Genomic DNA, 22500 nt, shown 5'->3' on the forward strand with positions numbered 1-22500 from the left:
ACTTTTCCTATGGCTCTCTGAATAATTACAACACTGACGCCCGTCTTTGTTGCCGTGGAGAAAAGCCCTGCCGGTGCCCCGGGACCAGTGTCCTTTAGTTACCTCGGTAGCCGCTCTAAAACAGTGAAGCTATCCCTGCTAAGCCTGTTAGCCCATTGACCCCGAGTCACCAAAATAAAAGCCCCAGGGAGGAGCAGGCTTTGTATTCACAGGAGCTGTGTGTGTGTGTGGTCTCTTCATTCGGTTGTATTGGTTTAATATTAGGGCATTTATTATATATATATATATATATATATATATATATATATATATATATATATATACATATATTAGTGCTGTCATTCGATAATTTTGTTTAAATGTTTTTTTTTGCGTATGTTTTTTTACAGGTTAAATCTTTCAAAATGAACGCAAAGATTGATGCATTCAGCACTAACATCTCTCTCTCTCTCTCCCTCCCTCCCCCTCCCCCTCTCTCTCCCTCTCTCTCTCCCTCTCATCCTCCCCCTCTCTCTCATCCTCTCTCCCTCTCCCTCTCATCCTCCCTCTCTCTCTCTCCCTCCCCCCTCCCTCTCTCTCATCCTCTTTCCCTCTCTCTCTCTCCCTCTCCCTCTCCCTCCCTCTCTCTCTCCCTCTCCCTCCCTCTCTCTCTCTCTCTCTCTCCCTCCCTCTCCCCCTCTCCCTCTCTCCTCCCTCCCTCCCCCTCTCTCTCCCCCTCTCCCTCACCCCAGGAGAGCGAGGAGCTGTTCTTCCGGGCTCTGTGCCTGTGCCACACGGTGCAGGTGAAGGAGGAGGAGACGGTGGACGGGGTCAAGCACGGCCTCCACGCCGGCCGGCCCACCTCCTTCTACATCTCCTCCTCCCCCGACGAGGTGGCGCTGGTGGAGGGGCATGAAGAGGTCAGGGGTCGCCCGCACGCACGCACACATTTGCACATACACACAGGCACAAAGACACGCACACACAGACACACAGACACGCACACGCACACACACACACACACACCTGTGTACACACACCTGCATGCTTGCAGACACACACACACATGCACATACACACTTGTCCACACATGTAGGCATATAGGCGCACACACACACACACACACACACACACACACACACACACACACACACACACACACACACACACACACACACACACACACACACACACACACACATGCACATACACACTTGTCCACATACATAGGCACACACACACACACACACACACACACACACACACACACACACACACGCGGACATACACAAACACTATTTACAAAATTTGAAAAATGCTGATGCATCAGAATCCCAAAAGATTGACAGGGGATAACACACACACACACACACACACACACACACACACACACACACACACACACACACACACACACACACACACACACACACACACACACACACACACACACACACACACACACACACACACACACGCCACTATATGCACCGTGCGTAAAGGGACACCGTCACATGGGTCAAAACTCAATAAAGATACGCAAGTGAACACACACACACACACACACACACACACACACACACACACACACACACACACACACACACACACACACACACACACACACACACACACACACACACACACACACACACGCCACTATATGCACCGTGCGTAAAGGGACACCGTCACATGGGTCAAAACTCAATAAAGATACGCAAGTGAACACACACACACACACACACACACACACATCACACAGTGTGAGTGTGAGAGTGCTGAGCGGTCCACTCCCGTCCGTAGGCTGGGCTACACCTACCTCAGGCTGAAGGACAGCCACATGGAGATCCTGAACCGCGAGGACCAGGTGGAGAGGTGAGCACCCGGCACACTCGCTGGCCCAGACATGGGGCTGTTTACTACTCATGGTGTTGTGGGTGCGTGGGTGGGATTAGCCGCTACAAGCCGTTTTGGAAATCTGGCCCTTATGACATCACAAGGGGCAGAAAGTGGGCGTGTCCACCTAGATGTGCGCTGGATAGATCAGGTCTATCAGCCCACCCGGTGGACCGTAGCAAACGTTGCTCTAACGTTCATCCATCCGTCACACGTCTAGGTGGACACGCCCTCCTGTGATGTCATAAGGGGCTGATTTCCAACACGCCTTTTTGACACGTCCGTGCGTTCTCCCCGGGGTTGTATCACAACGGCGATTCCATTGGACAGCGTGTTTGCAATGACGCGATCCGATTGGCCGACTGGATCCCTCGCGGCCCTGAAACGTTGAACGTTGCTCAACTTTTCGACTGAGCCGACGGAACGGACTGAACCCACAATTGCGTTTCGAGAGCGCCCCGTGCAAAGTCAACGAGATCCACCTGGTGTGGGAGTGAACCACCAGATGAACCACCTGGTGTGGGAGTGATCAGCCAATTACAAGCCGTTTGGCCTTTGCCTGGCTTTTAGTGACGTCACAAGTGTGCGTGTCCACCTAGATGCGTGCTGGATGGATCAGTCGACCGGCCAACCCAGTGGACTGTAGCAAGGGTGCTTATCTGTCCGTCGTACATCTAGGTGGACACGCCCACTTGTGATTGTCACTAAGGCCCTGTCCCCATTCTCCCCCTTCCCCTAGATTTGAGCGCTGACCCTAAGTTGTGCTGCGTTCCTGCGAAGGGGTAGGGTGTCCCAAATACTTAGGGGAGCGAGGGGGAGTGCTGTTTTTCCCTTTTAAATCAACCCTTGAACGCTAGCCAGCTCGGGAGCTGACTTGCAGCTAAGGGCACTCAAAGCAAGGGGTCTGTGTTTTAAGCAACTGGGCCTAAAACACAGGAAATGGCCGATTTTGTTATGGCTACTCACATAATCACATAATCGAGGTGTGCACGAAGCATCAGAAAAATGATTTTCCTGTGAAATCCATTGCACTCTCACGCCATTTCTTAGTCTATCGGTGTCCTTCCATTATTCATTTAATCCAATTCATATCTAAAGTGCGTTCCGTCGTTTATTTTTCAGTTGAAACGAAGCGATAGAAAAAACGATTTTCCAACCAAATTTCGCTTCCCTTCTCCCGCCTCGATATGGTCACGATCAGACTCTGATCACTGTCCGTCACCTTGGCGACCGGTGTGCTCGTAGCCTGGAGCGTAGTGCAGAGTAGTAGATACATGTCCCGCTTTCACCCTCTAAAGGCAGTCTAGACGGACAGACGGCCTGCTGGCGCATTAGAGCTCTTAATGACGGCTGGGACTTAATCGGAGAGTCATTTGTAATGACCTGTGTGTGTGTGTGTGTGTGTGTGTGTGTATCTGTGTATCTGTGTGTGTGTGTGTGTGTGTGTGTGTATCTGTGTGTGTGTGTGTGTGCGTGTGGCCCAGGTTTGAACTTCTGGAGGTGTTGACCTTCGACTCCGTCAGGCGGAGGATGAGTGTGATCGTCAGAGCCAGCACCGGTAAACACACACGCACGCACGCACGCACGCAAGCACGCACACGCACACAGTATAAAAACATTCTCAGTACACAAATGTAATGTGTGTGTGTGTGTGTGTGTGTGTGTGTGTGTGTGTGTGTGTGTGTGTGTGTGTGTGTGTGTGTGTGTGTGTGTGTGTGTGTGTGTCCAGGTGAGGTGTACCTGTTCTGCAAGGGGGCCGATTCCTCCATCTTCCCCCGGGTGGTGTCAGGCAAGGTGGAGGAGGTCAAGGACCGGGTGGAGCACAACGCAGTCGTGAGTGTATAAACACACACACACACACACACACACACACACACACACACACACAAGCTGGGTTAATTGGGTTTTCTGATAATGTTTTACCTATGGTCCATTACATATGTGCGTGTATGTGTGTGCGTGGGTGCATACGTATGTGTGTATGCACGTGTGTGTACGCGTGCGTACGTGTTTATGTGCATGTGCGTGTGTCCGTGCATGTGTGTGTGTGTGTGTGTGCCCACGCGTGTGTGTCTGTGTGTGTGTGCATGTGCGTGCATGTGTGTATGTGCATATGTGTGTGTGTGTGTGTGTGTGTGTGCCCGCGCGTGTGTGCGTGTGCTCATGCATGTGCGTGCATGCTCGTGCTTGCGTGTGTGTATACGTACGTGTGTATGCGTGTGCTCATGTGTGTGTGTGTGTATGTGTGTGTGTGTGTGTGTGCTCGCCGCAGGAGGGGCTGCGGACCCTGTGCGTGGCGTACCGGGCCCTGACCCCGGAGCAGTACGCGGAGACCTACCAGCTCCTGGGCGACGCCCGGCTGGCCCTCCACGACCGCGACCGCCGGCTGGCCGAGGCCTACGACCAGATAGAGACGCAGCTGGTGCTGCTGGGGGCCACGGCGGTGGAGGACAGGTGGGGGGGGCCACACTAGGCTGTAGCACGCTGCTGTGGCGTGTCTAGTCTCCATATATCCCGTCCTTCCTTCACTAGATTGCAACGAGGAAAAAAAACGCAAAATGTAAACATAGGGAAGGTGTGAAGGAGAAAGTTTCTATGTGTATGATTTACGATACAATACTTTATTAATCCCCCCCCCCCGTAGGAGAAATTTGTTTGCTGCACTAGCCCAGCAGCAGTAGAAAAACACAGGATAATAATAAGTAATATACGATACAATAAGAATACAAAGTACTAATACAAACAAAAGTAGACGCTGAGGGGAAATGCTCAACGAAATGCTAAAGTAAGACAAGACAAACGACAACAAATAACAACAAATAGGGCAAACTAAAAAGACGGTATAAATAGTGTAAATTATAAATTATAAAAAGTTTAAAGTACAAAGTGTAAATTGTAAATGATAACATGGCTAAGATCCAGAAATGCAATGTAAACAAAGAAGCAATGTCAACAAAGAGAAAAAGAAAAAGTCTGTAATGTATCCAGCACTAGGTGATGCGGTTTGAATTCAATACAACACAACTTTATCGGTCCTCACAGCTGGAAGAGGAGGCGGCAGTACTCGTATAGTGATGAATCTCAATGCAAAAAAACAACAAAACTTTATCGATAATCACAGACTGTAAGAAGAGGCGGCAGTGCTACATTATTGATGTCGTTTCAACAACAACAAAAAAAAAAACACCCACAACTTTATCGGCACATCCCATGCGTGTAAAAAAACTTTATCGATCCCCCCCTCAGGCTGCAGGAGGAGGCGGCCGACACGGTGGAGTCGCTCCACCAGGCGGGCATGAAGGTGTGGGTGCTGACGGGCGACAAGATGGAGACGGCGGCGGCCACGTGCTACGCCAGCAAGCTGTTCCGCCGCGGCACGCGCGTCCTGGAGCTCACCACCAAGCGCACCGAGGAGCAGAGCCTGCACGACGCCCTGTTCGACCTCAGCCGCACCGTGCTGCGGCCGCACCGCCGCGACCCCCCTGGCCCCGGAGCCGGCCTGGACCTGGAGCGCGACCCCGTCTCCAGGTGAGGTGGGGGGGGGGGGGGGGGGCTCCACGGTGGATGAGCGTGACGGGAGTCACAGGCCGTTTCTCAATTCGCGTTCTCGTGTGTTCTCGTGTACTTGCGTTCTCGATAAACGTCATCAGTGGTAGCCCAAGCACTGTTCCAATTCCAAGTACGCGAGTACGCGAGTACTGTCGTAAAACCCGGAAGTGTTCTCGATGCGTTCTCGATGAGGCTGTTCTACCGAGGACGCATCGGAGGTGACTCGTGTGGACTTGGGACCGTTAAATATCCCAGAATGCATCATCGAGTCCGCTGCTGTTCCAATTGCAGGTGCGTACTCGCGTTCTCGGAAGTCCGTACTTGAAAGTCCGGACTTGCCAAGTACGTACTTCCAAGTCCGCGAGAACGTAGTCCGCGTACTTGGTATTGAGAAACGGCCACAGACATTCAGACGTTCACAAGTCTGCTCCCTTTTTGTTTGTTTGTTTTGTCGGTCGTTTCGTTTGTTTCCGCGTCTTCGTTTCATCGGTCGATGCGTGTGTCGATTTGTTCACTTGTTTGGGTCACGCGTTTGTTTTTCCCTTTGTTTCGATGGGTTTGTTCGTTCGTCAATTCACTTGTTCACTCGTTCCTTCATCGTCCACGCATCAATTTCTTCTCGTCTGTTCACGCGTTTGTCCGTTCATTCATTCATCAATTCCGTTGTTTGCTCTTTCCTTCGTTCATGAATTTATTTATTCTCTTGTTTATTCACTTGTTTGTTAATTAATCAATTCGCTTGTTCACTGCGTGCGCACGTTTGTTCATTCATACATTTCTTTCTTCTCTCATTTGTTCATGCGTTTGTTCATTCATTCAACTCATCAATTCCTTTCCTCACTCGTGCGCTCGTGTCTGAAATGATCGATTCACGTTGGGGGGGGGGGCCCAATCGCATGCTCATTCATTCATTCGTTCATTCATCCATTCACCCCTCCAGCCTTGCGGGGGACTGCAGTGACTTCGGGCTGATCATCGACGGGGCCACGCTGTCGGCCGTGCTGCAGCCGGGCCAGGAGGCCTCCAGCTCGGGGGACTACAAGGAGATCTTCCTGGAGATCTGCCGCAACTGCAGCGCCGTGCTCTGCTGCCGCATGGCCCCGCTGCAGAAGGCCCAGGTACGGGGACCGGAACACCCTCCCATTAGAACCTCGGAAGAATAAGTCCCGCCTCCGAGGCTCCCCGGTTCCCTCGGTCAAATGTCTATGGGAAATAACGTGGGGTTTATGAATGATCGTACTTGACAAACTCTGTAGGTGGCGAAGAAGTAAAAGCTGCGTCACGTTTTGAACGACACTTTTTCCATCTAGTTTCGACTGGCTTTTTGGATTGTCGGTGCCATTAAAATAGCATTTATAATCGTTTACTACTTTAACGGCACCGACAATCCAAAAAGCCACCGGGAACAGGGAGGGAGGCGGGACTTATTCTTCAGAGGTCTATTAGAATCAATGGGAACACCTGTGATTGAGAGGCTAGATGGGATCCCCCCCCCCAACCAATCAGGGAAGAGATGCCCTGATTGGTGAGAAATGAGCTGGGGGCGGTCTCAAATCGAAGTGGTCCCATACAGTGGTGTCGTTGGGATTTGTAAAGGATGTATTTGGGCTCAATGCTCAGAACTTCTCATTTCTCATTGAACACACTAAAGCATCCAGTCCGGTTTAATGTCACATATAATTTTCCTCCTCTCTCTATACAATTCTCTTGCTTCTCAGATTTCCTCATATTTTTTTGCCCTTACTTTTTTTTTTTCAATTCTTTCTCTTGTTTTTATTTGACTGCATCTCATAGGAGGAAAACTAGGATAGCAAAATTAAAAGCCCTCACCGGTACATTACATCAACCGTCTTGTTCTGCAAATGAGCGGTCATCTAGAGAAGTCTTTCCCAAAGACTGGGTCGTGACCCGAGATTTTAATTGGGTCGCCAAATAAATGTATATTAAAAAAATGAAAAAATAAAACTTTTTTTTTTTTGTTACAGAAATACTTTGGCACTATTTTGGCATAACGTTTGGGAAACACTGATCTAGAGATAACGTGTAAATAGCTGAGTGCGAGCGTGTAGACAGAACACGTCCGGACTCTGATTATTTTGTCAAACCTCGGACCTCCTGCACTTCTGTACGCCGTTAGCGTCGGCGCTAACCGTCCCGTGTGTTGGTCCCTTGTAGATCGTGAAGCTGATCAAGGCGTCCAAGGAGCACCCCATCACGCTGGCCATCGGCGACGGGGCCAACGACGTCAGCATGATCCTGGAGGCCCACGTGGGCATCGGTCGGTCCCACCGCGCCCCGTCTCTCTGAGTCTCAACTGGGGTTGAAACGCTACCGCTTTTGCTACCGTCTTTACCGTTCCCATATTATACCCCCCGGGGTGTGAGTGTGATGAGCCGTCACAAGCCGTTTGGAAAATCGGCCTCTTCTGACAATCACAAGTGGGCCATGTCCACCTCGCCGTGTGCTGGATGGATCAAAAACGGCTTGTGACGGCCAATCACACTCACACCTGGTGGTATAATATGTCACCTTTCAGGGTTTTGCGGGGTCGGGCCCAGCTCTCCGCAAGAAGGGATAATCTTCCATTTGTGAAGAAAATCGGTGGCTCGACCCGCTAGTGTGCGTACCATGTTGGCTATACGCCCTGAATCGGTTTAGTTCCCCACCTGTGGTCCCTATGCGACATGCCATTCTCTTGCTTCTGCAAACCCACTGTCTAGCCCGTCCTGTGGTCTCATTCTACATCGTCTTTTCCTCAACCCTGCTTCCCGTCTCTCTTCACCGTCCTTTCGTTCAAAGCACAAAAGCCAATTTATAGATTTTGATTACAAAGGCGAGATAATGTCCACGGCCCGAACGGACGCCAGTGGAAGTCACTCACTCTCTGCTTCTCCTCCTCATTCTTCTTCTTCTCCTTCTTCTGCTTCCGGCCCCTCTGTCCGGCTTCCCACCCAAGGCATCATGGGTAAGGAGGGTCGCCAGGCGGCCAGGAACAGCGACTACGCCATCCCAAAGTTCAAGCACCTGAAGAAGATGCTGCTGGTGCACGGCCACTTCTACTACATCCGCATCTCCGAGCTGGTGCAGTACTTCTTCTACAAGGTGAACCGGGAGACTCACTGCCGCGTCTGGGCACTCGGCATTCATAATGATAATGATAATGATCAACTTTATTTGTGCAGCGCTTTTCGAAACAGGGTTACAAAGTGCTTCACGGAACAGAATGAAACATAGTTAGAAAAATGACACGCAAAAAACATTGTGAGAGAGTACAATAAGTACTAACAAAAACGCCATCAAATAGAGCAAAAGGAAGAGAGCAATGTGTTAAAATAATAAAGCTACTATAAGAAAGCTTTTGCATAAAACGTAGTTTTGAGAAGTGACTTAAAAGATGATACTGATTTAGCTTGTCTGGGATTCTCAGGCAGCGAGCCGCACATCTGAGGGGCCCGTACATATTCACAGCTTCAGTGCGGATGATGGGATCATGTTCATGTGGATGTCGCTCTCTCTCTCTCTCTGCAGAACGTGTGTTTCATCTTCCCCCAGTTCCTCTATCAGTTCTTCTGTGGCTTCTCGCAGCAGGTCAGTACAAGCATACGCGCGTGTGTGTGTGTGTGTGTGTGTGAGTCACAGAGTGGATGCACACACTCCATATTTTATGGACATCTGCTCACCTGCTCACCTCACTTACGCACGTGTACATTACCATACGCCCACCATAAAAACACAGATGCGCCCTACTAAACACACAGACCAAAATATACCACACACAATGCACAAAAAAATACATCTAACCCCTCCACCTTCCTCCATACCTCCCCCTCCAACTCCTCCTCGTCTTCTTATTTCTTCTCCTCCCCCTTCCTCCATAACTCCTTCTCCTACCCCCCCTTCCTCGATACCACCTCCTCCTCTTCTTTCTCCTCCTTCTTCCTCCTCCTCCCCTTCCTCCATACCCCCTCTTCCTCCTCCTTTCCCTCTTCCTCCTCCTCCTCCTCCCCTTCCTCCATACCCCTCCTCCCTCTTCCTCCTCCTCCTCCTCCCCTTCCTCCATACTCCCTCTTCCTCCTCCCCCTTCCTCCCTCTCCCCTTCCTCCATACCCCCTCCTCCTCCTCCTCCCCCTCTCTCTCCCCCCCCCGCCAGCCTCTGTACGACACGGCCTACCTGACGCTGTACAACATCAGCTTCACCTCGCTGCCCATCCTCCTCTACAGCCTGATGGAGCAGCACATCAACATTGACATCCTCAGGAAGGACCCCACCCTCTACAGGTGGGTTACCGTGGTGACCGTTTAGTCCCATCTCCGGCGGACCCTCTGATCCGAGGAGGGACCCTCAAGCGAATCAGATGCTAACAGAAGTCAGGACACAACCAGTGCTTCTGGTCAATAATGTTCCAAGGTTTTTTTTTTTAAGAGACACCTCTGCCTTTTAACAGTCGTTAAAAAAAAATACAGAAACTTAAAAAAGTTTTTTAAGTTTCTGTCCTTACAACGTTCAGTTCTTACCTACAGGAAACTATTGCCTTTTGGTTTTGGTAGAGTACTGGTAACAGTGCACTACAGTGTTGCCATCATTCTGTTGTGTCCTCCAGGGATATCTCAAAGAACTGCCTGCTGCGCTGGCCTATCTTCATCTACTGGACCATGCTGGGCGTGTACGATGCCATGGTCATGTTCTTCGGTGCTTACTTCCTGTTTGACAACACCACCTTCACGAGCAACGGACAGGTAGCCCCCCCCCCAAAAAAAAGCCAAAAAAACGACAACATACTCTTATTTTGTTGTGATTTTGCGGTTAACTTCCCGTTCTCTAGAGTTGAATGCCACAATCTGTCGCACACGTTATCGTTTTGTCATTGGTGTCCTTTTTTCCCGTTGTCTTCACACACACAATGGAGTAGCTGGCAGGAAGACTCTTCCTGAATAATGTTTAAGTTCAATTAAGTTACTGTATGTGTCTTAAGTTCAGCTGACCAGTGGACACCTCAACGACGTGTTGAGGTGTCTCTTCTGCTGTTCTGGAGCTCATTTCAGGCATTTCAACTCTTATGCTGAAAACGACATAAGATAAATATTGTGACCAAATCAATTGATCTAATCCGAATGGAATGTATGGCAATAAGTTCACCTTTAAATAGGTATTAAATAATCAATAAATGGTTGTAGTTCTTTAACCGGTTTTTCGATATAAGATAAGTGTACCGGTGGTATTTTGCAATGTTAGCAAAGCGATGTTTGTGCTGTCACACAAATGTGAGTCACTCTTTAAAGCTAGCGTAGGCAATTTGGAGAAAAAAACCAGCCAGAGTAAGCTGGATTCTAAAAGTATCCAACCGGGAAAAAAACCTCTTTCTAAAGCCACTCCCCCAAAACTTTCTCAGCCAGTAGCAGATATTGTGCTTAGCTTCAAAGTGTTGTTTATTTAAATTAATTTACTGATTACTTACTGATACATGCACAACAAGTTTTTATTGTGTTATATATATATCGTGGCTTTACTTTATATCACTTATCCTCATCTTCTGTATAACTAAACCCCTTAATTCAACAGACCCCCTCTCCCCCCTTACCTCCCAACCCCTGACGATCTGTCCTTTGACCCCCCAACGGCAGACATTTTTGTTCCATTCTGGACTCAATTGATTTTTTTTCTCACCTATTGCCTTGTTGATGATTATGTTGTTATGATCTTTCTTTCTTTCGAATGCTCTCTCTTTTTTGCCCTCTGATTCTGCCCTTTCTTCAACCTTCTCTGACCTATTTTTTTTCGTCGCCATGTCTTGGTTATGCCTCTCTCCTTCCTGCCCTCACCCCCGCCCCGCCCCCCTTAGCTAATGACATCCAACACACAGATGGTAAGCTGCCCCTTTATTTCCTCCTCCATTTTGTGTTCCCGCCCCTTTCCTCCTTCCTTCCCTCCAACTGCTTTTCTCCTTCCACTGTCTGCCTGTGTGGTCTCTCCTCATGAACAAAAAAAACACAACATAACAAAAAAAAGAGCTCCCATTACATACACATTGTTAACCGTTCCATCCATCCAATAGCAGTTCCCCGTCCATCCCATGTCCCGCCCCCCCGAGTGCTTGCCACGGACCAATGAGCTTCAGGCATTCGTTTTCTTAGCAATCCACCACCCACCACCCTAGTCCAACTCAACCCACGTCTCCCGTGTTTTGTTGTGCTGTAAAAACACGTTTATTGTATTTAGTTTGCAGTTATAGCTTTAGAGTAGCGTTGTAATGTGTTAATGTACCCTAGGACTCAATCGAGCTTGAGGATAGTTTAGTTATTTACAAGGCTACTTTCTACTTTCTAGTTACTTTTTGCCGCAGACCTCCGTTTGGTACTGAATTACTTAATAAAATTTGCTTTTTTAGGAATGAAACCCCATGACCCAAACCCCATGAAACCCTAAAGACAAATCAAATCAGGGATTCGGTTTTGTCTCGGAAAAAGAACATTGTTTTTATCTCACAACAAATTTGAATAAAAAAAACGGCGGCTGCGGTAAAAAAAAATGAACAAAGCAGGAAAACAAAATGATAAACTATCTATAATCTATAAACATTCAAGAGACTCTCTAACCCAATCAACCAATCAAATCCATCACATGCTAGTTCTCTCATACACATGCCGCATTCAATTCAGAAGGAAAGTGTACACACACACACACACACGTGTACACACACACACACACACACATCCCTGACCGAGGGGGCAGGCATTACGTATCCACTGACAGCGTTGCCGCCCGTTTACAGATGTTTGGAAACTGGACCTTCGGGACCCTGGTCTTCACTGTGTTGGTCTTCACTGTTACGTTTAAGGTACGCATACGCACTCGCGCACGCACACACACGCACGCACGCACGAACACAACACACACACATTTTACAATCCGTTTTATTGTCGATGGAGAGATTTGAAGGTAAAGTACGTTTGGTAAAGTGGGTTGAGGTTGGATTTTATGAGCGTGGAACCGCTGGCTCAGGGCTTTAGAGATGACACATTTAAGAGACCTTAAGCTGTACTTATGGTCAATAACTCTCTCTCTCTCTCTCTCTCTCTCTCTCTCTCTCTCTCTCTCTCTCTCTCTCTCTCTCTCTCTCTCTCTCTCTCTCTCTCTCTCTCTCTCTCTCTCTCTCTCTCTCTCTCTCTCTCTCTCTCTCTCTCTCTCTCCCTCTAGTTGGTCCTGGACACACACTACTGGACCTGGATCAACCACTTTGTGATCTGGGGCTCACTCATCTTCTTTGTGGTCTTCTCCCTGCTGTGGGGGGGCATCATCTGGTACACACACTCACACACTCACTCACTCACTCAGTCACACTCACTCACTCACTCAGGGCGCACTCACACTATCTGTACCGTGCCCGAGTACGTTTGCCCCCTAAAGTCTAGATCGTTTGGCTAGTGTGAGCACGCCATCCGTACTCAGTACAAGTCAAGTACAGTTCAATCCCGTGGCCTCAGTGCACTTCGGAGTAGGTGTGCTCAGGCCACGGTACAGATGCTAATGAGCCGACACGCGCACACGCACGGATACGCAACCTATGTGTACAAGAGGCAACCGTACTCAGGCCCAGTTGAGATTGCCTAGTGTGAGCACAGGCCAGCGGCACAGTGGGGGGTGGGGGGGGCAATCGTACTTATCGTACGGTACAGGGCAACTTAGTGTGAGTGCTCACTCACTGCTATGCAAAAACAAACAGCCCCTGCAGCCTCTCTTAACCCGTCTCTCTCTCGCTGCGCTGTGGCGCCCCCTGCAGGCCCTTCCTGAACTACCAGAGGATGTACTACGTGTTCATGCAGATGCTGTCCAGCGGGCCGGCCTGGCTCAGCATCATCCTGCTGATCACGGCCAGCCTGCTGCCCGACGTGGTGAAGAAGGTGATCTGCAGGGCCCTGTGGCCCACCACCACCGAGCGCATCCAGGTACCACGGCCCCTGGCCACGCCCCCACCCGTTATACAGGGACACAGTACACAGGACACACTGTAGGGACACAGCCCCACGGTGGGGGTGTGTCCCCGACCCGGCTGTGTCCCTACAGTGTCCCTCCCCTACATGTGCAGGGACACACAGAGATGCATTAACATACATACATGTGTAGGCACATGCATACATGCATAAAGACACACACGCATGCACGCACGCAAACACACACACACACACACGCGCACACATGCACATATGTACATGCACACACACACACACACACACACGTACACGTGTAAGGGACACACAGATGCATAAACATACATGCATGTGTAGGAACATGCACACACACACACACACACGTACATGTGTAGGGACACACAGATGCATAAACATACATGCATGTGCAGGAACACGCACACACACACACACACGTATAAATGTTAACATAAAGACTTCATGAGCTAACTGAGATGCTATGCTATATGACTCTCTGGATTAGCAGAGGGCCGCTAGCTACGGCTACCTCCCAGCCATCCTTGACGTAAGTCAAGCCCCCCCCCTCCCCCCTGCCCCTCCCTTCCCTCTCTGTGTGCGGTGCCCGCTTCTTAACTTCAGAAGACCCGAAAACAACTCCTTCATACAGACATTTTGGTTTAAAGAAAAAAAAATTAAAAAGCGGCAGTCATTACAGAAGCCCTACACATTGGCGTCGCTCGGTAGTTTGTGCCGGCACCGAAAGCAAGTCGCTGCTCTGTTTGGCTCTGGTTGACAAAGAACCGAATGACCATGACCATATGTATGCTAGTGCTGAATCTGCATTTAAAAGAACACCAAATTCACTGCGGACTCACTGGGTCACAAAGCAGGATGGATCCAAAACGGAGATGGCTTCGTTGATGGCGACTTGTTCCAGGTGTCAAATTATAAGGCCGAGTCGCGTGACATAAGCCTACATGCAAATATCGATCATCATCGATATTTGCGTTTTTTACGTGTATCGGCGTCGGACGATTTTTTTTTTCCCCCCTAAATTGAGACTTGTAACATTTGTTATTATCATTGTGTCATTTTTATGATGTAAATTGAGGGAGCAAAAGCAGTATCGGCTTCAAATATCGGCTCAAGAAAATCGGTATCGGCGTATCGGTCATCGGCTAAGGCTGATGAAAAAAAATCGGTATCGGTCCTAAAAAAATCCATATCGGTCGATCCCTAATAGACACGCAATGTAGGCAGTTAATCTGACTGGAACTAGAGTGTTTAATAACTGTACCTCACGACTAACTCTTGACCTGTTGGTGAAGGGCTAAGCACGTACCCATAACTCAACCTTTTTTGCTCAAGTGTGTTACTCTGACTTCCCTGACGTCTGTTCTCTCTGTAGTAGTCACCAGATCTTTACAGGCTTTACAGGCTATTGAGTTTTGGTTTAAAGGTCCTCAATCGGGGAGGACTGGTGCTCTTAAACGCACACGACCAGAGTCTAAATTGAATGCAAAGGTTGATATTGTTTCCATGAAAACCGGAACCAGCTGTCTTTCTTTCCAGGGGGTCTTCTTGCATGTGACCATCTAAGGGTTAAAATCCCCAAAACCCTGGTACACTTAAATTGATTGATTGAATTGATTAGAATCTGGGTTTAACTAAACTATTCATATTTCATTAACACCCAACTCGAATCAAACAATGAACTATGGTTAATTAAAGTTTGATTTCTGTACCCTTTCGATAAGGTGTTACCAAATCCACATAACATTTTTGTAGTTTCAATCTAATCTTGTTTCACCCTTGTTGTTTAATCCTATTAACTCCTGTCTCCTCTCCGTCTTCCTCTGTCTCTCCCCTGGTTTCTCCTCCTCCTACTCCTCCTCCTCCTCCTCCTCCTCCTCCTCCTCCCTGGGGCGGTCGCCGGGCGACGCGACAGATAAACCGACGGAGGCTGGCGTCGGAGCCTTCGACCATCTTTATGTTGTCCCAGACCTCCAGGAGACTTAGTTACTAAACTCCTCCTACCCCTCCTGCCTCACCCCCCCCGTAACCCGGAGGTGACTTTCCTCTGTACTCTCCCCTTCTCCTGTAGCACCTCCTCCTCCTCCTCCTCCTCCTCCTCCGATCTCGTCCACTACGTCTCCTCATTCATGCTGCTGCATTTTTGCTGCCATGTTTTTGTTCTTGTGAGGGTTATACCCCCCATGGCCTGACTGGTTTTGCATCACTAACCCCCGCCCCCACCTCCTCCCCCGCCCCCCCCCCCTCGCTCGCTTCCACTCCTTGTCTTGTGTGCCAAACCTTCCATGGTGCATGCTTCATCGGTTTGGAAACGCGCAGACGTCACGACAAGGAAATGCATGCTTTGGTTGTGACCGTTTGTAACGGCTGCATTTCGTCACGAGTCATCGTTTGGTCGTTTTCATGAATCCGATCCACGGACACAAGGGGATCCTAGCAACTCTGAGGAGCCAAAGTACTGGCGACTGGGATGTCCCGCTTTTTAAGTGCCTGATTCTGATAGTGTTTGTCGATCGACGCACATCGCTGTGCACTGCAGTCCTCAGGACATGTTCACGTGAAGTACGTGCTTTGCATTTCTCTGCTTTTTTGTATTCATTTTTGCATCATTCCCATTCCGGTGGAATTGCATTCACAGCTGCCTGTGCATGTACAGTATGTGTGTGTGTGTGTGTGCACTTGTATTCATGCGAGCGTGCCCATGTATTCATGTGCGCGTGTGTGTGTTGCAGTGTGTGCGAGCGCGCAGGGCGTTTGACAGGATCGTGGCGTACCAGAGTTCAGACTCCTTACTAGATGGAGTGGCCATGTCTGAGGACTAGAGAACCCACGCCCGGGTAAAACCCCCTCACCACCGGGTTTGTGAACGTGTGGTGTGCTTACGGTGTGGTGTAGGGCCGTGCCCGGGATTTAGAAAATAAAAGTCTTGGAATTCACTATATGAGCTCATAACAGTACATACTTCATAATCAACATATTGAATGTTTGATATTGTATGAGCCCGGCTGGAGTATTTTAACTAAGCATAGAGCACAGTGAATAATGACTTTTACTTTCTAAACCGGGAAGTTCCCATGAAGTTTGGGGTTATCAAGAGGTGTTATGTCACTAACGGTTTCGTTAACGATCTCAACTAACTGATGGTGAGCCTGCGGTGCTGTTTTGTTGGACTATGGAGTGGTTAACTTAAGACTTACTTTACTACTTACTTAAACGTTAAGTAGTAAATGACTAACCTAACGTCTGTGTGTGTGTGAATGTCAAAAGTTCAACAGAGCTCTGCTGCCCTCTGGTGGCACCAATTTAATAACGAATGAATAACCGAATGAATGCGTGAAGGAAAAACAATGAATGAAGGACATGAATGTGTGTGCTTGTGCATGTGTGTCGCGTGAACGCGTGCTTTCGTGCACGGTTGGGATGGGCGAAGGATCGGACCGTCATGCATGTCTACGCGCCCGTTTATCGCACGAGTTGTTGTTGTGGTTTTGTGCGGTTGCGTTCGGAAAGGCCTGCTGTGGTTGGTTTGGTTTGGTTCTCCGTGTATATTTTTTGTGTTTACATGCTGGGATTGGGCTTGGCTGGAGACCACTGCATTGCTTGTGCCTGCTTAAAAACACACACACACACACACAAGCTGCTTTACACTACCCATGTGGGGACGTTTGCACAGTGAGACTTCACATGCTGCAAACCCCACTGCTCCAATACTGCGGGACTAACTTTGTTCTCTCTCTCTCTCTCTCTCTCTCCCCCTCTACCCCATCTACCCCGCCCTGTCGCTCGCTCTACCGCTCTCGTCCTCTCACTCTGTCTACACCTCTCTCCATCTCTATCATATCTCACTCCCTCTCTCGCCATCGTCTCAATATCCACCTGTTTCCATCCCTCCGTCTCTCTCCACCATTCATCTATCGACCTCTCTCTCTCCATCGTCTCCTCTTTCTCACTCTCTCATGTCACTCTCTCTCCATCGTCCCCTCTTTCTCCCACTCTCTCCCCATCTCACTCTCTCTCCATTGTCCCCTTTCTCACTCTCTCCTCATCTCACTCTCTCCATTGTCCCCTCTTTCTCCCACTCTCTCCTCATCTCACTCTCTCTCCATCGTCCCCTCTTTCTCCCACTCTCTCATCTCACTCTCTCCATCGTCCCCTCTTTCTCCCACTCTCTCATCTCACTCTCTCTCCATCGTCCCCTCTTTCTCTCACTCTCTCATCTCACTCTCTCTCCAACATCCCCTCTTTCTCTCACTCTCATCTCACTCTCTCCATCATCCCCTATTTCTCTCACTCTCTCTCCAACATCCCCTCTTTCTCTCACTCTCATCTCACTCTCTCCATCGTCCCCTCTTTTTCTCACTCTCTCCCCGCCTCACTCTCTACATCTCTCCTTTTTCTCTCACTCTCTCCCCATTTCACTCTCTCTCCATCATCCTCTCTTTCTCTCACTCTCTCTCCAATTCTCCACCTCTCTCCCTCTCACCCCCCCCCTCCCCCCTCCCCTCCCTCCTCTCTCCCCCAGAACGCCGACAAGCTCTACCGGGGCCAGCTCTCGGAGTTCTCCCCCCTGGCCTCCCTCCGCGGCGGGCAGCAGGACCCCAGCCCGCCGGCGGCGGCGGCCGCCCACCCCCGCAGGTCTGGCCTCGACTCTCCGTTCACCTCAGAGAAGAAGCTCATGTTCACGCGCTGGCGCCCCCGGCCCGACTACCCCTCCTTCCCCCCGCTGCTGCGATTCGCCGGCCTCTCCCGGGGAGGGGGCGGGGCTAAGGGCCGAGGAGGCGGGGCCTATGGCAGCACAGGGCCCGAGACGACAGTCTAGTTTTTTTTTTTTTGTTATTATTGTTTGCATTGCCCTTGGGACCTTAATTTATTTTTTTTATAGTATGTAAAGAAAATGTTTATACGCAGCCGTCGTAAAAAAGAGGGGTTCCGGGTGTGGGGGGGTGAGGTACATGATCTACGTGATTGTCGCCGCTTTCCCTGGTGCAGAAATCTCAGGGTGCACACGCACACACGCGCACACACACACACACACACACACACACACACACACACACACCCCTTCCTCAAATCAAAAGGCAAAGCGTTCCCTATTTCAGACGGCTCGTTCCAAGGCCGTTTGGCGATGTCACGGCGAACAAAACGCTAAAAACCAAAACCAAAACCCACCGAGGAACCGCGTGTCCACCCACGGTCTCCACCCTCCGATCAGACACACTTCCCTCCACCCTGAACTGTTCATGACGATGCCGATTGCGCTCGGGTTAAAGCCCGCCGTGCAGTAGGTCACAGCAAAGACGATGATGCGATGACATAACATGCCGTGTGATGACACGCAGCGGGGATGAGAAATGTGTTGGGGTTAGGATCAAGGTCCACGCCTGCATGTGTTCAATGGTTTTCTGACCTTGACCTTTTTTTATGTTCCTCTTTTCTTATTCCTAACACTCAACCTACACCTCTCTCTCTCTCTCTCTCTCTCCCTTCCTTCCTTCCCTCTTCTCTCTCTCTCTCTGTTTCCATGTCTCTCTCTCTGTGTAGGACTAACTGGTGTTGCCTGTGCGCAAACCTTCTGTCCAGAAATACTCCGTAGGGAAAGTGGGAACCGGGCGAGAGACACCGTGACTGTAAGGAGAGAGCAGTAGAGTAGTGTCTGGTCTGGAGTCTGAGTGGGAAGAGACGTCTGTTGTTGTTGTTTTTACACTTTAAGTTAAGGTCATAGGCGCCAAGTGGTCTTCGGGAAGCTCTGAGCTTCCGACTGAATTTGCCGATAAACCCTTGCGGTGACCTGCAGTAACTTCAAAAGATGGGGTTTGATGGTTGACGCGTATCACAGCCACTTCAGCCTACATGTTATTATTAACCATGCATCATTGAACGTGCATTACACACGCATATTTGCCGGCGTTGCCTCTGTAAGATAGCACACCGAGGAGCGCATACGTAACCTGAACATATTGCTACAAGATTTATCGTAAAGTGTAATATCATAATATTGTATTGTAACTAGCAATAAGCCATATTACATTTTTTTTTACTTAATATCTTCAGGAATACCCCTTTGATGTAATCACATGCAGTGTCATTTGGACACACAGGCATATATATATATATATATATATATATATATATATATATATATATGTATAGTAAATACATAGAGTATATTATGATATTATCACTGTCATTAGTGAGTCCTTCATTCTCTATCCTCGGAATGTAAAACAAAAGTTCTCCCAACACTCAGACTGCACCCTGTACCCTGTGGTTGTTTCTGTACATAGTTTGGAGTCTGGTAGGATAGAAGTGGCGATGTACTACTAGATTGAGATGTGTATTTGTGTAGTGCGTGTTTGTTTGTGTCGGTTGTGTGACATTTCGGCGGCGCGACGTGTGTGTCCGTGTGGAAATCGCTTGATGTCTTTATGAACTTTTTGCACTTTACAAAACACTCAATACGTTTGTTTTCGGACGACTTTGCTTTTCAGCGTACATGTCGAAGCTTCCGAAATGTTCAAACCCGCTACAGAGTTGTTTGTGATGACAAACAAACGACGAGAATGCACAAAACACAAACGGTGCAGCCACAAACGGACTCCCTTTGCCTTTCCCTTTGCCTTAACACCAGCTAGCAAGCGCAGCCCTGTACGTCACAACAACACCTGGCGCACAACAGGTGGTCCCGCGAGCTTAACGGAGATTTGAGAACAGCATTATCACCGTTAAGGGATGAATGCTCTTTTTTTCCGATCAGGGATATGTTTGACTTTGTTCAACAAACAGCTGAAGTTTTAGCTTTTGCTTTAGCAGCATTTTGTAAACATTATCCTAGTACCATCATCGAAACCCCCCCCCCACACACACACACACGTCCATCCATTCGCTTTCAATGCCGGACCTTGCTAACGTTCGGTCCATTTGTGATGTCACAAATTGTCCCATTAGTGAAAATGTGCTTTTGTTCTTTAGCTGGGGCTGTGAGTCTGAATCACAGGGTCAACCTCAACAGTGACCCAACACGCTCTACACACAGAAACCGCCGGTGTCCACGTTGTGACTCTGGCGTGAGGAGGCGTTGACACAACACCACGAGAGGAACACTATTGCTTTGGGAGTGGGTGGTTCGGCAGCGGGAGCACAAAAAAGGCTTAGCGGCACAACGCACAATGTTTTTTAGGAGGCCTTTGTTTTTTTTGACACAAGCTCTTGCGTTGAGTGCAGTAGTTAGCGGTACCCTGTAGTGTGACGTCATACAAACAAACAAACAAACAAACACACATTGAGTGACTGTCCGATATAGCGGCCTTAAAGGTGTAGTTTACCCCGTTTATCAAAATGGCTGTGCATGTTTTGGTCCTTTCGCTATCGCCTGTTGCTTTGTTCTTCCTAACACTTCTGCCTCTTCCTTCATCGCTCCTCCTCCTCTGTGAGAGCCCTTTCTTTTGGTTTCTCTCTTACTTCCTACTTACTTTCCCCCCCCCCCCTCCCTTTCTTTCTTTTGTTTTGGGAAGAGAGATCCGAGGACAGAAACCCTTCGCATTGCTCCACATTTGCTACCTCACCACCCTGTTCTATGGCACAGCCTGCATCTCCACCTGACCTGATCATGTCTTCGGCCATGCCCTCCTCTCCTCAGCCCATCCATCCATCCATCCACCCACCCGCCCAACTCACAACCGGTGGTGCGCTCTGTTTAACGGGAGAGCAGCTGAGATCCAGAGAGCAGACTGCCCGGTCATCGTAGATAGATTGCAGATGTAAGAGGAAAAACGTTTTTTTGTTTTTTTTTGTATTAGTATTACAACGTCCTAGAATTGTTCTCCCCCCACCCCCCCCTGAAGCCTTGTTGCCGTAGCGATTCTCTCAGGTTGCTCATCGGAACGTGAGGTGCCTTGTGGGGTCTGGTCTGGACTGAAGCGTTACAAACCTTACTAAAAAGAGGTCACTTTTTTTTTAACCGTTAGCAATCACGAAATGTCACTAAATGTTCCGCAATTTGTTTCTTAGGCAGTTCCCACATGATATACACCGTGATGGAGTGAGCGATGGAGCAAGAGTGACTCCTGTGTACCTAGCATGACTCCTATAGACAAACCGATGACACACCCAGTAATAATAATCCACCAGGGATATTTTCTCTATAAATCATTTTATAATGCCCCCCCCCCCCTCCCCACCCCACTTAACTAACTGATCATTTTAGACGACGACAACGTCTGAACAAAATTATGTAGCTACTAATTGTAGCTACAACTCAAGTGGCTTGCAACTCAAGCCACTGGAGGTGACTAATGAGTTAACGGAACAAAGTGCAGGTTCAACAAAAAGCCTCAAGTCGGACCACACTGGACAGATATCCCTCGGGGGGGTTCTGTGTGCGTGTTGCATTGGTCACAAATGGATATTTGAACGACACGTCATACACATCAACATCTTTTTCTCTGTTTTTGCTGTTGAGATGTATGGACGTTATGGTCGTTCCGTGTGACAAATGAGCACACATGTGCGTGTGTGCAGTCCAGCGGTCCTGCTCGTAGCCATAGGTTGAAGCTGAAATAATTGATGTATAATACATTCAATACATATATTGTTATATAAGAGGTGGTAACCAGATAATGTTGGGTTTTCTTTTTAGAACCAAAGAATTGTATATTCACTGTAGAACCCAGAGGTCAATTGTGAAGTATGAATGCATTTCTGAAGCTATAAGCAACAAAATGTGTTTTCACTTGATGAAACGGCTAATTGATCAATCAATTAACCGTATTAGACTTTGATTGCTTCGATCGTTGTTCGTTCAATCAATTATTTTCACCACTAGATGTCAGGTTGTCGCTATTTGCACTTCAAACAAACGCGCGTGGTCTTCGGATACAAGCGACTGATTTTAGTGAGCAGGCGCAGAATGTAGTATTAATGTCACCTCTTCACGAAAGTGACAAATACGTCAAAATAATATGTTTTTATACTAGCCCAACACATGCTTAAGAATGCTGCAAATGTGACGTTTAATGTTTATTGTCCCTTCAGGTTTAACCAAAGCCTTTCAGTATTTCTTTATCCACCCTAATTGGCTTTGAGGTTTTTTTTGTTTCTATTTGACCTTTTTTTTATATT

At 48.6% G+C, this 22500-nt stretch overlaps 1 protein-coding gene across 1 annotated transcript in view; it reads left to right on the forward strand.

Annotated features, from left to right (window-relative positions):
• atp11a (ATPase phospholipid transporting 11A) overlaps positions 1-18793 on the forward strand; it is a gene marked incomplete at its 5' end in the record, with an annotated part of 27651 nt that extends 8858 nt beyond the window's left edge. Inside the window, 16 exons of the mRNA XM_084487943.1 lie at positions 732-889; positions 1783-1854; positions 3360-3433; positions 3605-3708; positions 4148-4329; positions 5122-5403; positions 6365-6542; positions 7600-7702; positions 8381-8526; positions 8953-9012; positions 9575-9702; positions 10026-10161; positions 12195-12260; positions 12620-12723; positions 13203-13368; positions 17906-18793. Coding sequence (XP_084344069.1) covers positions 732-889; positions 1783-1854; positions 3360-3433; positions 3605-3708; positions 4148-4329; positions 5122-5403; positions 6365-6542; positions 7600-7702; positions 8381-8526; positions 8953-9012; positions 9575-9702; positions 10026-10161; positions 12195-12260; positions 12620-12723; positions 13203-13368; positions 17906-18202 — 2256 coding nt within the window. The 3' untranslated portion in view covers positions 18203-18793. The remainder of the gene's footprint in view (positions 1-731; positions 890-1782; positions 1855-3359; positions 3434-3604; positions 3709-4147; positions 4330-5121; positions 5404-6364; positions 6543-7599; positions 7703-8380; positions 8527-8952; positions 9013-9574; positions 9703-10025; positions 10162-12194; positions 12261-12619; positions 12724-13202; positions 13369-17905) is intronic.
• Positions 18794-22500: the final 3707 nt, after the last annotated feature.

This window comes from Micromesistius poutassou, assembly GCF_964030765.1.
Source record: "Micromesistius poutassou genome assembly, chromosome: 24".
Lineage (NCBI taxonomy): Eukaryota > Metazoa > Chordata > Actinopteri > Gadiformes > Gadidae > Micromesistius > Micromesistius poutassou.